The sequence below is a fragment of the Berghia stephanieae genome, chromosome 1 (assembly GCF_034508935.2).
Source record: "Berghia stephanieae isolate SIO BIC M18660-M18661 chromosome 1, UCSD_Bste_1.3, whole genome shotgun sequence".
In the NCBI taxonomy this organism is placed as follows: Eukaryota; Metazoa; Mollusca; class Gastropoda; order Nudibranchia; family Aeolidiidae; genus Berghia; species Berghia stephanieae.
The window spans coordinates 117,088,470-117,106,260 of NC_088360.1; the positions used below are offsets into that span (position 1 = coordinate 117,088,470).

The 17,791-nt window shown below is 36.9% G+C and overlaps 1 protein-coding gene across 3 annotated transcripts in view; it reads right to left on the reverse strand.

Moving 5' to 3' along the window:
- LOC144962868 (sushi, von Willebrand factor type A, EGF and pentraxin domain-containing protein 1-like) overlaps nt 1-17,791 on the reverse strand; it is a 71,678-nt gene that overhangs the window by 2,541 nt on the left and 51,346 nt on the right. For all 3 annotated transcript variants that reach the window (XM_078896224.1, XM_078896225.1, XM_078896226.1), the window contains 8 exons: nt 16,449-17,456; nt 15,798-16,011; nt 6,965-14,559; nt 6,484-6,675; nt 5,887-6,057; nt 3,161-3,340; nt 1,619-1,714; nt 258-353 (listed from right to left, as the gene is read on the reverse strand). In XM_078896224.1, the coding sequence (XP_078752350.1) occupies nt 258-353; nt 1,619-1,714; nt 3,161-3,340; nt 5,887-6,057; nt 6,484-6,675; nt 6,965-14,559; nt 15,798-16,011; nt 16,449-17,456 (9,552 nt within the window). The remainder of the gene's footprint in view (nt 1-257; nt 354-1,618; nt 1,715-3,160; nt 3,341-5,886; nt 6,058-6,483; nt 6,676-6,964; nt 14,560-15,797; nt 16,012-16,448; nt 17,457-17,791) is intronic.

Below are 17,791 nucleotides of genomic sequence, written 5' to 3' on the forward strand. Positions count from 1 at the left end.
TTTATGCCATATCACTGTACTGAATGAACTAGCAAAAACATGAATTATTACAATCAAGATATGGATTCACAATCTTCCCAATAAAAGGTCAATGGTTACACCTTCATTCATAAACTTTTCTTATATTAAAAGAAAACAAAGAATTGAAATAATAACAAATAGATTGATATACAAAAGCACAAAATTAGCCTTTGATAGTACCTATAACATGGATTGTCTATGCCTTTGAAACAAAATAGTATTTTCTTGGTATTTACCTCTCTCACATCTCGATCCCTGATATCCATGTGGACACTTGCATTTGTATGGACCCTCGCATTGCCCTCCATGCAAACATGGGAAAATACAAATAGCTGAAAGACAGACACATTTAAAAATGGCCAGATTACGATTGTGTAAAATAAATGTTTGTATGGGTGCGTAAGGATATAGCTTTAATATAAAAGAGATTCCTGAAGCCTCGCATACTACAACTAAAGGGAAAGACTCAAATGAAACACAATTGTACCAGCTCCATAGTACACAATAGACAAACAACAACAATAATACTGTAGAGAGGTTTTCCATTTTCTTTTCAATAGAAGAAATTTTATTGCTATTTACCATAAGGAAAGAAGAGTATAATTATTTCACTTTACAATGATGTCAATCTATTTTAAATAAATTTAAATGATCCTTCAAATGGACATTTTTAAAAAGAAACTATCATAAATAAAGATTTACTGAAGCAAACATGTATGATTATTAAGAGAAATGATGAAAGAATCTACTATTATTACACCCAAAGAAGTGAGAAAGAAAACTAGTGAATTAAATTGCACACCAGTTCTTGAAAGATCAATACGTACGTAAAGATAAAAGAGATAAAGGCTCACGACATGAATATGGTGTTGTAGTGAGAATTCCTGCACCACTTGCATATTTTTAAAAATGCGTTAAAAAGATGCAGGGGCTAAAAAAAAGTACTTTTTGAGCAGCCTTTGGTTTGACCAAAAAAAAAAAAAAAGATTCTTAATCATGCACTACTTTATGCACCTTTTTTCCAATCATATTCCTATATAACAATTTAACCACAACAATGGTTGTCATAATTTATTGTACATTTTTTTGAGTTACTAATATAACCTTTAAGTGTAAAAATATGACTTGTTGAGTTTTTCTATAAATGAGTTGGAGTCTCAAAGTATGGAAAATATTTCTGTCTAGAAATTTCTCTTTATGTTATCCCTGGCAACATAAAACTGAATAGTTTGAGGAAGTTTATATGTTCAAAAAGATAGCGATATTTCATTATAATGGCGTATTACGCTTTTTTCAGTTATACAACACATATCCCATTTGTTTACATTTCAAGATCCCCTTACTTGCAGTCATCAGTGCCAAATATTTCTCTGTCATCGGTCTGGAGTTTAAGCGATGTATGTATTACGGTAATGTATTTTTGTTATTGGTTGAAGAAGTGTATTGATAACGAAATGTTCATGAATTGGTATTTTACTCTTTTTTAAAGCTGGTATATTCATTGTTTGTTCACAGCTTGTAGAATAGCACATGCAGGTGACTCGACTTAATAACATAATCAATCAAAAGAAATCAAACAAAAATATGAGATACTCACGTAGATGACATTTGAATCCTGCCCATCCTGGCATACATTTACATCTGTTTAGACCCAGACACCAGCCTCCATTCTCACACTTCTGCTTGCATTGAGCTGTAAAAAATTGAGGACAAGAACCATGAAGAACAATATACCCACAATTTTTAAAGTTTTCTTTTATCATGTTTGATTATTACATTGTTTCCTGCAAGACTCATAATCTTTTAAGGGATGCAGGAGCTAAAGGGGCAGTCCAAAGGAAATAGCATGATAGTTATCCTCTGGAAGGACAAATGCCTGTAAATCAAATATATTCTGTGGAAATAATATACATTAATTTATTGCTATTCACAAATAATAACAACTTGTTAACAAAAGCAAGTAACTTTGAGCATGGTCATTTACCGGATGGGTACCAATGATAACAATCTCTGGTCCCAGCATTGTGTCATTGAGTAAGACTCTAGTGTGATGTGAAGGACAGTGAAGGAAAATATGTAAGTATTAGGTGACTCATACTCTATGAATGGATATTTAATTTCACATGACCAGATGTAGGGATATAATAATATATGATACACATGAGTGTAGTAAAAATATGGAAATGAGTAATATACATGAACATACTCATTTTTTTTGCAATTCCGTTTATTAAAGTAAATGTTGTCCAGCTCAGCTATGACATATGTCCCAGTGCAGTAATTTTAACATTTAATTATTGATTTATTTTTTTAATATGGTGGAACGGGTGCTTATCCCAGATTCTGTAGCACAAAAGAACTATGACAATTGATTGACTGAATTTAAGGTGAAATACTTTTGGGCCTGATTTTAATGAGACCAAGCCAACTATTAATGGTTGAGTAGTTGGAGGGGGTGCGTGATGGGGTATGACAAATAATTGGCCTAACAGGAAATCAAACTCAAGTCAGTTTACAATGCGAGGATTGCATACTAATCCCAACGCCAGCTTGCAAATAGTCTTGAGCTTACTTTATACAAAGCTCTAGATTGGGAGTGTCAGAGACAAATAGGCAATGTGCATTAAGTTTACATTAACATATTAATTTAGCATTTTACTTGGCATAGATAAACAGTTTTTAAATAAGTATCATGTCTACTCCATATCAGTTTCAGGTCTACCTCATTGACATGTTTTAAAAAATCCCAACAAAACAACAAAAACTGTTCTGTTTTTAAATGACCTGTAACCATTGAAATGAATTACAGTGAAACGAATTATAGTCTCACCAGCTGCACTATCATTTATGTATTAGTGTTAGTGCTAATAACCATAATTTTCCATACTTGTGAGAACAATGATTACATTTAAATAACGACAAACATGTTTCAAATGCAGGAAATGGTGTCTTAGTTTCTTATCTTTCTATGTCATGAATATGGTAGCTTGTCACTTCATATTCTTCTATTAAAGAAAGTCATATTTATGAACACTGATGGATTTAGTTTTTAAAATTGACAAAATAATATCATAAAGCGCTAAATAAATTGTAAGCAAAATTTACTTCTTTAAAAACTGAGGCCATGAGACAATCTTACCTATGCAAGATGCATTTCTGTTCCACTGGCCTGTAGACAAACATTCTAGAACAGGTGGGTTGTGCACAGGAGAGAATCCATAGCGACACATGTAACGAACATTGTCCCCATACAAAAAGTTACGGCCAAAAACTCTCACATTCCTTCTGTCATAAGAATCGGGCCTTCCACATGAAATACCTGTAAACAATCAAAAAGTAATCCCACTGAACTTGAGTTAATCCCGATTACTTTTATACTGTTAATCAATTGCAATTGTTTGCCACCCTTTGGATAAGACACCAGTCTATCCAATGCACCTTATGCCAAATCGTACAGAGCCAGATACCCACTCACAGCTTGATAAAAACTGCATAAGCATAGAAAGTGGGAAGGGGGACAATCTTGAGGCAAAGAGTGTTAGCAACAATTAAATTGGAAGAAAAATCCAAAATCTGACAGTCATTCATTTTGGATCATATTTTAATGATTTTTATTTCTTTTATATTCAATCCTGGTTATATCATCTTAAATAATAATATCATTGTGTGATACAACTTGACAATGAATTGTAATTAATCGTGTGATTGCCTCTCAGCATTATTTAAATCATAACAGATATTGCTCAAATTGGATAACATTCATTTTAAAACAGCTGTATTCAACTTAACATAAACATGAAACATAATCATGAGCAATCACGATGCGATTTTACATCGGTGAGCACAGTATATAGAAAATCTTTAAGCAGACAATGACAGGGACACGACCCCTAAAGACTTGCCAGACAACGGCAGTGGTACAACAATCATGAGAGATGAAGTAGAGGTCACTTGCAAACAAATGAAGAAAGGAAAAGTTGGACATGAAAACATTTCAATTGAGCTTTTGGATGTACTGGGCGATGGAGGAATAGACATACTGACAAATGTTTTTAATATGATCTACAACACAGGCATCGTACCAAATGAGCTGAGACAGTCCCAATTTATTACAATCCCAAAAAAGCAGGTGCAATAGATTGTGATCAACATCATGAGCCAGATCACAAAGACAACACATCATAATGAAAAGAGTGAGAAATGAGATTTCACCAGAGATTGTTAGGGAGCAATTCAGCTTCGTGAAAGACAAAGGTGCTGTGAATGCCATCTTCACATTAAAAACAATATTACAAAGGCCTATTGAGAAACAAAAATGCCTGTACCTCTGCTTAGTGGACTATTCAAAAGCCTTCGACCTGGTTAAACATAAAGAACTTTTTGATGTTCTCACATCCATTGGAATAGAGCATTATGACCTCTGCTTCGTGAAAAATTTGTACTGGAACCAAACAACATGTGTAAGATTGGACGATGAGACCTCAGGTTTTTTTTTATAGTAAAAAAGCTGTGAGGCAAGGATGAGTTTTATCGCCAGACCTTTTCAACATGTACACTGAAATAATCTTCCATGAAATTGAAGATATACCAGGCATCTGTGTGGGAGGTGAGAATTTGACGAACCTAAGGTATGCGGACGATGCAGTTCTTATGGCTTACACATCCGATTAGTAGCGAAGCGAAGAGACTTGAGACTTTTTCTGAATATGAATAAAACCAAGTGCATGCTTGTTAGCAAACAAAATCAAGATTTAATATTTTCACCTAACCAGCAAAGGGGAAATTATCAAACCAGTTAAAAAGTTTAAATATCTCGGTGAAACCACCACCAATGATGCTAGACATTTTGTAGAAATAAAACAAAGAATTGCGATTGCTAAAAACGCATTCCACAATCTAAGACCAGTCCTCTATGCCACCAATGTTAAATTAATCACGAAACTCAAGTCAAGGTGATCCAAACAAACATTCTCTCATCTCTCCTCTAAGCGTGTGAAAGAAATGTCCAAACCACCTAGAAGCTTTCAAAAGACTTTCAGAAGACTGCTAAATATCAAATGGTCAGAAAGAATAACAAATGAAGTTTTGCATAGAGTAGAGAAACCCATCCAGATTGTGAAAATCATCAGAAAAAGGCAAATAGGCTTTCTTGGCCATGTGTGGCGACGAGGGCACATTGAAAAAAAGTGGCTACATAGAAGGAAAAAGAGCTCGTGGTCGTCAGAGGTTGACATTTCTGAATAGCTTGAGGCTGTCAACAAGCAACATCCCTAAAAACTCTTGAGTACATAAAGGAGGCAGATGATAGATTGTCGTGAAGGCATATGCTAGGTAACATGCATACAAATGCCAGCCACGGATAGGTAAGTATGTATTAAACTGTCTGGAAGTTATTGCAAGTAACTGCATGTTTAAATCATCAAACCTGAAATAAAAGCTGGATCCACCTAATTTCCATAATGTGTATAATAGATGGTTTTCATTCCTAGCCATTTAGTATTCAGGCATTAATTTTTAAAAAGTTTTTCAGAGCCCATGGAGCCAGAGTTTATCCCGGTTCCTATAGTGAGAAATGGACCATAGCATTTGCTTGTTACCCTTTGGATAGAACACTAGCAAAGTACTTTGCTCCAGATCGAACAAACCTCACTAGCCAAACACTGCTGGGTGGATGGGGGGTTATCAGAAAAGAATCTCAACTTCCCTTTGCGTGTGGACCAAGTGCTCTACCATCTGAGCTATTGGGACCCCCATTCAAAGCATAAAATAACATCTCAGTTTACATAAGTTTTTTGTGCAGAGCAACTCTCATAATTTTAATACGCAACACAATAGGGATGGTAGGGAAAAAAATGAGAGACTCACGTTGGCATGTCCCAGCTGGAATAAGCCAAGATCCGTCATGTTGACATCTGGATGACATATCCCCTGCACCAATGAAGCCATCTTTACATTTAACTGAGATTTCATCCCCTGGAAATTTACCCGGTGGTGAAGGTGCAGCATGAGCCATTGAGATAGATTCTTCACAAAAACCTGAAAGAAATTTAGAGTTCTGTGGGTGGCCTTCATTTTGAGAACTCATAAAATGCTAACAAAGGATTAATAACACACATTATCTCTTGTGTAAAAATTATCTTTTACAATAAGTTTAAAGGACCAAAGTAGATTAGACCATATTATATCAAAGAATGAAAGGGTTCAAATAAACTAAGAGCATTTAACTTTCAATTGAAACAAAGAGCTACATAAGGATATGATGAATAATCTCAAAAAACAATCAAACAAAAGGGAAAGTATAAAGAGATTATTTTATCCATTAAACAATGAAACAATGAGTTACAAAGGTATCAACAATATTTTTAAAAATTATTTTTTTAATTCCAAAAAGTCCGCAAAAACATTATATTTTCATTTCCAGTAAGAAACACATATAGTGTTGATAAACACAACATAACTAACCATTAACTCTTTGACACTTGGGTGGTGGTAGATCCCATTCTCCTGATTTGAGGCAAGTGACAGCCATAGGCCCAATCAAAATAAAGCCATCATCACAAGCAAAATTCACAACAGATCCATGAGTGGATATATCATCAAGGGAATTCAGCATTCTACCATTCTCAGGAACGGCCAAAGTATGACACTTAATGGCTGATTTTGGGGATGGAAAAGTAAATGAATAAATAAATACTTCTCTACATACTTGATGGTTAAAAAGAATCTTTAAACGTTATTAAGGTCAAACATTTTTCAGCTCAGAAATTCTAAAAGTGCCAACTGTTATACATTTTAATCCGACTTGCTGACACAGTGGTTTTATCATATGAACGCTGTCAAGAAAAAAAGGATTTAAATTGCTTAAAACATATCTAGGAAAAAAAAGATATCTGAGAAAAATTGGAAATTATTCAAATTTTTAAAAATGTAAATATATACTCACTATTACAGGTAAATGATACAGGTGTCCAGCTTCCATCAGACAAACATCGAATAGAATTTTTACCGACCAGGTTGTAATGTTGATTGCAGGAGTAGGTAATGAGGGATCCATAAGTAAAACTGTTATCTATATAACTGGCTCCTTCTACATCTGGGGGGATTCCACACGAAATAATTTCACATTCTGGGAGAAAGGATGAACTCCACTGACCATCTAGGTGACACAATACAGAATGCTCATTTTTCATGATGTAACCAATGTCACAGGTATAAATAGCCCTTGAGTTGTATTCATTCCCATTTGTCAATTCATATTTAGAATGATCTATTACAGGTGGGTAAAATGGACAGGTCACAGGACTACATTTAAATCCATCCCCTTCCCACTGACCATTTTCACCGCACACAAAAACAGCTTCAACTGACTCTGGATCATTTTGACTGGCCATTTGATATCCTTCTTGACATTTGAATGTTGCAATAGAATTAAATCTTGCTTCTTGGTCCTGGGACAAAATTGAAAATGGCACCGCTGACAATAGTGGACATGTCAACGGATTGCAGAAAGGAGGTTGAGGTGACCATACCTCTTCATCAGTGCAAATGATATCACTTGACCCAATCAAATCATAACCCTGGTCACAATAGTAGGAAACAACTGTATCGACAGAAAGTTCCCCATCATGAAAAAATCCCCCGTTGACAATTTCGTATGGTTTGGGACACTGCTTTTTATTACAATACTGCAATTTTCCATTCCATGTACCAGTTTCACCACAAGTCAAAATACTCAATGTCTGTGGTTTGTAATCAGACAGGCATCTGTACACTGCTCGAGACCCAAATGTTTCACTGTAGCTTACAAGTAAACCATTTTCCAAAAGAGGTGGATGAGCACAAGTGATCAGTTTGCATTCTCTCTTTTCATCACTTGACCATTGACCATCAACCTGACAGATCGAGTCCCTATTTCCAATGAGTGAGTATCCATTTTTACAATTGTAAGATGCTTTCGAATAGAATGTTGTTTTATCATAGTCAACATTGCCAAATGCAATTAAAGGTGGGATTTTACAATCAACAATTTTGCACTTGGGTGCTGAGTGATTCCAAAAACCATTCTCATTGCACATTATGCTGTGATATCCCTCAAGGTTGTAACCTTCCAAGCATGTATAATATGCCCAACCTCCAAAATGAGTACCTGATAGTGTCACTTTTCCATTTTCAATACTCTCAGGTTGGGAGCAATCTAAAGCCAAGCATTTTGGTGCTTCATTAGACCAAGTTCCATTTTTCAGGCAGGTTAGACTATTTTGCCCAATCAATTTATTCCCTACATCACAACTGTAGATAGCAATGGATGAGTAGGTAGTATCTGAATAATCAACAAAACCATTAACAGGTGCCACTGGTAAAGGGCAAGAAACTATTTCACATTTTGGCACATCACCAATCCATTGGCCTTTATCACCACACGACAATGACAAGGAAGAACTAGCAGTAAAGCCAACTTCACAAGAGTATGTAGCTATATCTTTGTAAAGAGTTGTATTGAATCGAACATCAGCATTATCTACAACTGGTGGATCATGACAGTTCATTGGTTTACACAATGCTTGTGTGGGCGACCAAACCCCTGTATCTAAACATTCAATCGTTGACTTGCCTGCCAAGACGTATCCAGCATCACATAAATATTTCGCTTCTGACTCATATGTAGTTGAGTCTAATTGGTATTGGCCATGACTTATTTCAGGTGGATCTAAGCAGTCTACAGCTGCGCAATATGGATTTGTCCATTTACCCTCTGATGTACATTTTATATGATCTGGGCCTGTGCTCTCATATCCTTTGAAACACGCATAAAATATCTGGTCTTCGTAAAGTGTTCCATTTCCTTGGGTATAATCTCCATTACTCAGATCAGGATAATTTAAACAATTCTTTTTCATACACTCAAACTTATCTCCTTCCCAAATACCATCATCACTGCATGTAAAAATTTTTGTTGCACTTGATTCATAACCTAATATACAAGCATATGAAAGAGTGCTCGAATATGTAGTGAGCTTATAAGTTGAAATTGCATTTTCATACTTCGGTGGGAGTCCACAGTCAATGACAATACAGTCTGAAACCTTTCCTTTCCAACTACCCATATCTCCACAAGTAAGAGTAGTTGCCGATAGGTCATTAAACGTGAAACCTTTGTCACATGTGTACTGTACAACATCTTTATAAAAAGATCCAGTCTTAGAATAAGTTGCATGGGCAACTTGAGTAGGATCTGAAGAGCAGCTCACTGGAGAACAGGATGGAACCTGGTATCCCCACTGACCATCTGAATCACAATACATAGAGCTAGTTCCTTCAATCACATGACCAGTATCACATGTGTATACAGCCACAGATCCAAATGTCGTCCCATCTGGCACTACAGAGCCATTAGGAATTTCAGGAGGATTGCCACATTCCACAGGGGTACATCTACTTCCAGGGTCAAATTCCCATACCTGATTGACTCCACAAGCAGTTTGACTACTTCCTTCCAGTACATATCCATCAAGACAATTGATTGTTGCAGTTGATTGAAAGTTTGTGCTACTGACATCAATGTATGAATTTGGCAATGGCACTGGCTGTCCGCAGTTTAGTTTAGCACACACTGGATAAGAACCAAGCCACTGGTTATTCGGACCACAAGTCAGGAGACTATTCCCAACTAATTCATATCCAGCCTTACATTCATAGTTGACGACATCCCCTAAATTAAAGCTTTCTCCTTTTAACACAGCATTGTCCACTTTAGGTGGGGAGCCACAAGCTAACAGTTCACACCTTGGCAAGCGTTCAACCCAATTTCTATCTGCACCACAAGTCAATTCATCATGCCCAATTAGATCCAGACCTTCATCACAACTAACTTTTATCTTATTCTTGTAAGTTTCTGAGTCTTTTGAGAATTGAGCACCTTGGATTTCCGGAGCAATGCAAATGACAGGATTGCAATAACTTGCAGTCAACCATAAACCTTCCACAGAGCATATGGCATTTATATCTCCACTAATTTCATAACCAGGGTTGCATTGAACAAGAACATTGTCACCTGCGTAAAACTTTCCATCTTCTCTTACAAATACTGCATCAAGTCCCCCATCAGGCTGTAGTTGTAACACACTATTTTCTACAGTCAAAGTTTCACATTCAATGATAGAACACCATGGAATTGCTTCACTCCATTTCCCAGACGAACCACACAGTATTGGGGAACTCCCATCTAAACGGAATCCAGTGTTGCACGAGAAGTACAATGAAGAGGGATAAGTAAAAGGACTTTGTGGGAAGTCTGAATTAAAAACTCCATTTTCAAAAGTGGGTACAGCAGGGCAAGATATGGCATAGCACTTGAGAAAGTTGGTGGCCCATGCTCCAGATGATTCACAAATTCTCTGTCCAGTGCCGTTCATGACATGCCCTTCAGCACAAAAGTAAGTCACAGTGTCATCCACACCGTACACATTTCCAGACTCATAATCATTAAGACCGTTTCGTAACTGGGGTGGTGGGACAGGACAATATATTTTGGTACAAACTGAATTAACACCAGACCAAGAATGATCAGCCTGACAAGTCCTTAAGGCAGCACCTTCAAGCTGGTAGCCTCTATTGCAAGAGATTTGTATTTCATCAGTGTAGAAAAATGGACCTTCTCTCACAATCCCATTTAATATTGTTGGCTCTGGACATTGGATTCGACGACATGAACCAAATCCTGACTTCCACTTTCCTTTGATGGAACAACTTGCATTGGTAGTACCTTTGACCTCATATCCAATATTACATTGAATTAAAACATTATCACCTGCGTAAAGTTTTCCTTTTTCTCTGTTGAAAACTGCATCCAATGCACTGTCCGGAAGTAACTGAGTAAAACCATTTTCTATTTCTAACTTTTCACATTCAATAACTGCACAACTTGGAATACCTTCACTCCATTTTCCAGAGGACTGACATTCAATTGAAGAACTTCCCACCAAACTAAATCCTTGGTTACATGAAAAGAATAATGAAGACCCAAAAGTAAACTGACTCTCAGGAGAATCTGAATAGAAAGCTCCATTATCTATACCAGACACAAGAGGACATGATATGGCATAGCATTGGATGAAATTGCTTGACCACTTTCCAGAAGATTCACATATTTTCTGGCCAGTGCCATTCATAATATAACCTTCAATACAAAAGTAGGTCACAGTATCATCTACAACAAATTCAGTTCCAACTTCATAATCACTCAGTCCATTCTGTAATTGAGGAGGAGGCACTGGGCAATATATTTTGGAACAAACTGAAGCAACACCAGACCAAGACTTATCAGCCTGACAAGTCCTGGAGGCAGATCCTTCCATCCTATAGCCTCTATTGCAAGATATTTGAACGACATCTTCATACAAGTATGAATCTCCATCAATGTGTCCATTAATCACGTCACTGGGAGGAGGACAAGATATACGTGCACAGACAGGATTTGATCCACTCCAAGTAAGACTGCTTTCACATGTCCGAGTTTGCTCACCAACCAGATAAAAGCCGAGAAAACAGTCATATGAAATTACTGATTCAAACAGGTAACTATCGCCAAAAAATGATCCATTAGGTATGGGCTCTGGTGGGCTACAGCTTTGCCTGATGCATGTTGGTGTAGTACGACTCCATTCACCATCTTTTCTACAAGTTCTATTGTTATGACCTTGAAGTTCAAATCCAGGCAGACATACATATTCTATTGTATGTAAGTACGTGTAAACATCACCATCAATATAGCCATTTTGAAAATTATCCTCTGGTTCTCCACAATTCACAGGCAGGCACTGAGCGTTTTTCTCACTCCAAGTTCCATCTGCCTGGCATTCACTGGTTGGGGAGCCAATAAGATTATGGCCTTTGTTACACCTATACTCTACAAATTCACCAAAACTAAATATAGAACCGATAACTTTCCCATTATCAATACTTGGTGGTGATGGACAAGGCACTGGTTGACACACTGGAGCAGGACTACTCCACGATCCACCTAAGGCACACTCACGTAAGGCAACTCCAACTAAATAATATCCAGAATTACACGAGTACAAAATAAATGTCTCATTCACCCACTCATAATTTCCAAAAGGTAAGTCCTCAACTTCAGGGCATGCAATTCTCTGACAAATGGGTGCTGGGTTATCATATGCTCCAAACTCTGTACATCTAAGGACATTGGCTCCCTGTAACTCATAACCAAAATTACAGACATATTCAAACCTTAAGTCGAATACATATGGTCCATCTGAATTCAACAAATGCCCATTTTTAACTTCTGGTGGCACTGGACATGAAACAATCTCACAAAGTGGAAGAGAATCATTCCAAAATCCAGAACTAAGGCAAATAAGTCTGGACGACCCCTTGAGAATATAACCTAGGTCACATGATATGTTGGCAATGCTTCCAAAATCATTTGAATCTACCAGTATGGACCCATAATCAATTGTTCCCAGAGATAGGCATTGGATAATATTACAAGTTGGTAGAGCAGAACTCCAAGCTCCACTGGATTCACATTCTACAGCACTGTCACCACTTAATCTATAGCCTTCTTCACAGGAAAAATCAACGGTGGCTTTATAGTTGAAAGAATCTGCTTCAAATATTCCATGGGGTATGTCAAATTTGCTAAAAGGGGGACAAGAAACAATTGTACAGGAAAAGTCAATTTCAGACCATGTCGCATTGGCTAAACATTTGGTTAGGTCATTTCCACTTGGGGTGTAGCCTGTAATGCACGAATATTGAATGAGGGTGCCATAGTGAAGATATATAGTCTGATCAGGGTATGCATTGTCAATTACTGGGGGTGAGCCACACATAACACGCTCACATTCAGGGGTTATTCCAGATCCTGACCACTGGCCATCAGCTTCACAAGTTATTTCTTGATCTCCGATGAGTTTATATCCCTCAAAACAATAAAACTTCAGTACTGATTTATAATTGGCAGAGTCACCTATAAAATCACCATTTTCTAAAACTGGTGGCTCTGGACATTGAATATCGTAACATTTTGGAATCCATTCTGTCCACTTGGCTTCTTTTGTACACCGGCGAGTAGGTTTACCATGAAGATAATGTCCTATTTCACACTCATATTCTATTTCATCACCATAGCCATAAGCATCCTTCCCTCCAATAAGAATCCCATTCTGAACAACTTCTGGAGTGGGACAAACAATAGGTATACAAGTTGGCTCTGCATCAGACCATTTTCCGTCATCAAGACATTCTCTTTCTTTCACACCATTCAAGATGAAACCCCTTTTACAGACATACTCAACAATACTCAAGTAAGCCGTCGAATCAAAATAAGCTTTCCCATTTTCAATTTTTGAATCTAAATCAGGACAGTAAACTCTTTCACAATTAGAGTATCGATTTTCCCAGTATCCTGTCTCCTCACATCGAGCGCTGTCTGCACCTTTTTGTGTGTAGCCCGTATTACATTCGAATCTGACAATTGCATCGTATGTGTAATCTGAACCAACCACGCGTCCATTTTGCACAACACCAGGATGACCACAATTCAGTTTTTCACAGGTTGGAGCCTCTGCCTCCCATATGCCAGAGGTCAAACATTTTCGTTTCTCCTCTCCTTTTATCTTATATCCTGGATTACAATCATATTCAACCATATCTCCAACTTTTGCAGATCTGAATAAAACTTGACCGTTTTCTAAAGCAACATCTGACAAGTCTTTACAATATGATAGTATGCATTGGGGAGCACCTGGATTCCAAATATCATCACGTTCACAAACTCTAATATTGCTTCCCTGCAAATCATAGCCTTTGTCACATGTATACTTTATAGCTGTTTCATTAATCAATTCAATTTGAGTATGTTCCACAGAAGGAGGAAGAGCACATCTGATTTCTAAACACTGAGGCTCTGCACCACTCCAATTACCATCTGCTAAGCATGTTCTTTCTTTGGGGCCTTCTAATCGATAACTTCCTCGGCAGGAATACCTCACAGTAGAACCAACTGAATTGTCAAAAGATGAAAGAATACCAAATGCAAGCCTAGGAGGAGGGCATGTGATAATGTCACATGTAGGGGCAGGATTATCCCAACTTCCATCTTCCTGACATATCCTGTTGCTGGGACCATTCAAAGTATAACCTTCATTGCAGTGGTATGTCAAAACTGACTTGTAATGTAAATCTGAACCAAGAATGTGTCCATTTTGTATGGTTCTCAAAATTTTAGGGCATCGAATTGGCTTGCATTCTGAAACTGCTCCAGACCATTTGCCATCAGAACCACAGTAAACATTATCTAAACCATCTATGGAATATCCTGTGTGACATGTGAATGCTGCTATTGTTCCAAAAAGTGTGTTGCTTGTTGAGAACACTATGTCCCCATTTGTAGGAATTGGCAAGCTCCCACAATCGACAGGATTACAAAATGGAGCCACGCCATCAAGGGTGAGGTCAAACTGACATCTTCTGACACCGTCGCCCACCAGCTGATAACCTTTGTTACAGGAATATCTATAATGATAATAAAAAATTCAGAAAGTGGAAAGGAGAGGTTCAACAATATTTATTTGTAAATTAAATAATGAATTATATATCAATTTTTTAAAATCAATAAATGGAAATGTAGGTGATAACAACTGACAAAACAATGAACAAAAATGGATATAATAGTTTTGAAAAAGAAAAAAATACAAAAAGTGGAACGTTTCTGGCTCAAACCCTTTTAAAGTCAATAACAAAAACATTAATACGTCACTTAAAATCCAGACAGATGGCAGAGAATGATTCATTTTTGTTCATTACTTTTTACAGTCCACAGCCTCTAGCAGCTTAGTGTCACTTTGAATTGTGATAATAACTATTAGCTGCTTGATTGTTATTAACAAAATAAAAGAAGAGACAAAACTATTTACTCGTTGAACATCTACATAAAACTTGTCACTTAATTTTTTATTTTTTTTTATTTACAGTTTTCTCATGCCATTACTTGTGCAGTTATTTGCAAATCTGGACCTGTAGCATTGCACTCATTATTTACTGTAATTGAGTTATGAATTTAGGCTCTCAAATAAATAGTTCAGCATGAGTAATAGTATATAAAATGAATATGATTTTTTCAAAACCAGAATTTCATTTTGCCATAAAATCTAATTATCTACCAATCATACCCCGACTTTATGCCAGATTTGGGGCAACAGGTCACATTTAGGCAAATTCTAATGTAGGCTGACTTTTTAGTTTTTGCATAAATTTGAATAAATCAGTAATATATTATTTATAACCGTAAACAAAAGGGCTGTGGTTCAATCCCCAGTCAAGGTAGACTTATTTTTGGGGATGGTTTTATTTCTTGTATTTTTCTTTCTTGCTTTGTCTGGCACCTTTCATACACACTTGTTCGGATCTTTAGCATTTATATAGAGCAATATCCACTTAACATGTTGAAAGCACTTTACAAGGGATCCCTAGCCAACAGCCTGACTTAACATGTAGGACGAGACATGACGCGTAATAGGTGATATTTCATTTTTTTCCGACAGAAACAACACTGTGAATGGCCAGATACTCATTTTACACCTGAGTATTATGAGAGAATATGAGTAGAGAGCCTTTTCCAAGGACTCATCTAAGCGCTGCTCAGAGCAGGACTCAAACCCAGGACCTTCTGATCCGAATGTGAGTGTCATATCACATGACCACATGGCCGCACTATGGAAAAAGATCTTTTTATCATAAGAATGTTTACTCACGAGACAATAGAACCAATAGACAGATCCTTGTAGTCAATTCTCCCATTGGCAAGATCTCCCGTTTGGCAAGTTGTAGCCTGACAAATTGGTGTTTCATCACTCCATGTACCATCAGCTTGACATATCCTCCCATCTACTCCGACCAGTCGGAAGTTTTTATCACAAGAATAACTAGCGATGCCGGAGTAAGATATGTCTTTGGCTTTGACAAAACCTAAAAGGAAATAAATATTAATCCTAAAGCAGCACTTTATGACATAAGCTGTTTCATATTATAATAAATATTGAACACTACTTTCACATGACACTGTGTCAAAATGATTTTATTAAAATAAAAACAATAAGACAATCTTTATCTTCACACATAAAGACTGACCATACAGAAAGTCTAATGAATCAATAGGAACTCAATTTTTAAAAGAACTCAAAACATTGTTCAAAGCGACATGCACTAAAATGGCAGAAAACTATCAAATTGGTCATAAAGAACCACGTTGAGAAAAAAAAAACAGAAACATAAAAGAAAGAAAATCTAATAAAGAATGAGAATGGTAGAGAGAAGCAATAAATCTTACTATAAAATCAGAAAGATACATTCACCACTAAAACCAATTTATTGAACATTCACTTTGTTTGACATTTTATACACACCTGAATTTGGAGCTATAGGCACTGGGCAAGTAATCTTCTTACACACAGGGGGTGATGGAATCCACTGAGCGTTCTCATTACAGACCAGAACAGATGAACCTTGCAGAGTATGACCAACGTTACAATGGTACCTGACAGTAGAGTTGAATACCAACTGAGATGGACTGTGGTACACAGCATTCAGCACATCAGGAGGCACAGGACACGGTAGAGGTTGGCATAGAGGATTTGGTGTCCATTTTCCATTTGCTTCACATGTCACTCTACTTGAGCCAGATATAATAAATCCTGGTATACAGTTATATTCAGCAATGTCACCATATAAATGACTTGCATAATTCACTCGACCATTGTCAATATTGACAGGTAGACCACAGGACACTGGTTGACACATCGGAGTTTCTCCTTGCCATTTTCTATCTTCTCCACAAGACAGTTTTCCATTGCCTGCAAGAACATATCCTTGGTCACACTGGTATTCCACAACTGACTTAAATGTATAAGGCTCTCCTGTGAATGATCCATAAGGTATTTGTGGTGGGTCTTGACACTTAATCGGTCTACACCTCATCCGAAGACGAGTCCAGGCCTGTGTATCAAGACATATTATAGCATTTTTACCCACACCCTCATAGCCTGGATTACATTGATATGTCACCTCTGCATCAACATATCGATAATCACCTACAGCTTCAGCATTTAGTATAGTTGGCGGATCAGGACAGAGGATTTCTTCACACTCTGGGAGATCATCTTCCCAGTCTCCAGATGGCAGGCAGTTAATACTGCCTCTTCTATTTCCAGCAGCTTGACTGAAGCGGAAACCATAAAAACATTGATATTGCACCGTTTCTCCTACTCCATATTCCTCCTTTATTTCTTTGGGTTCCCCACTGTCAATGCTCGGTGGAGTAGGACATTTTTCTGGATCACAAGTGGGGACACTCTTATCAAATGTTCCATCACTTTGGCACAAAGAAGAATCATGGGAAGACAGCAGTTTGTTACCTAATAAAAACATAAAAAAGAAGAATTTAAAATAAACCAATAATATCATTTTGAGGTCTAAGATGGAGTTTTATTTGCAGCTGTGTCATATATCCTGGATTTAATCAAAAAATAGTTTGATTTTAAAAACAACAAAACTACTAGTTAGTGTCTATAGAATTAATAAGACGAACTATTTGCAGGGAGGCAGTTTGTTACATACATAGTTAGGAGTGATTCTCAAAATTTGACAATAAAATCTGAGCTAAAGTCGAGAATAGATATTGCGATAAAGTGGTACAAAATTCAGCTTGCAATATGTCAAGCGATAGTAAATCAATTTGAGAACATTAACT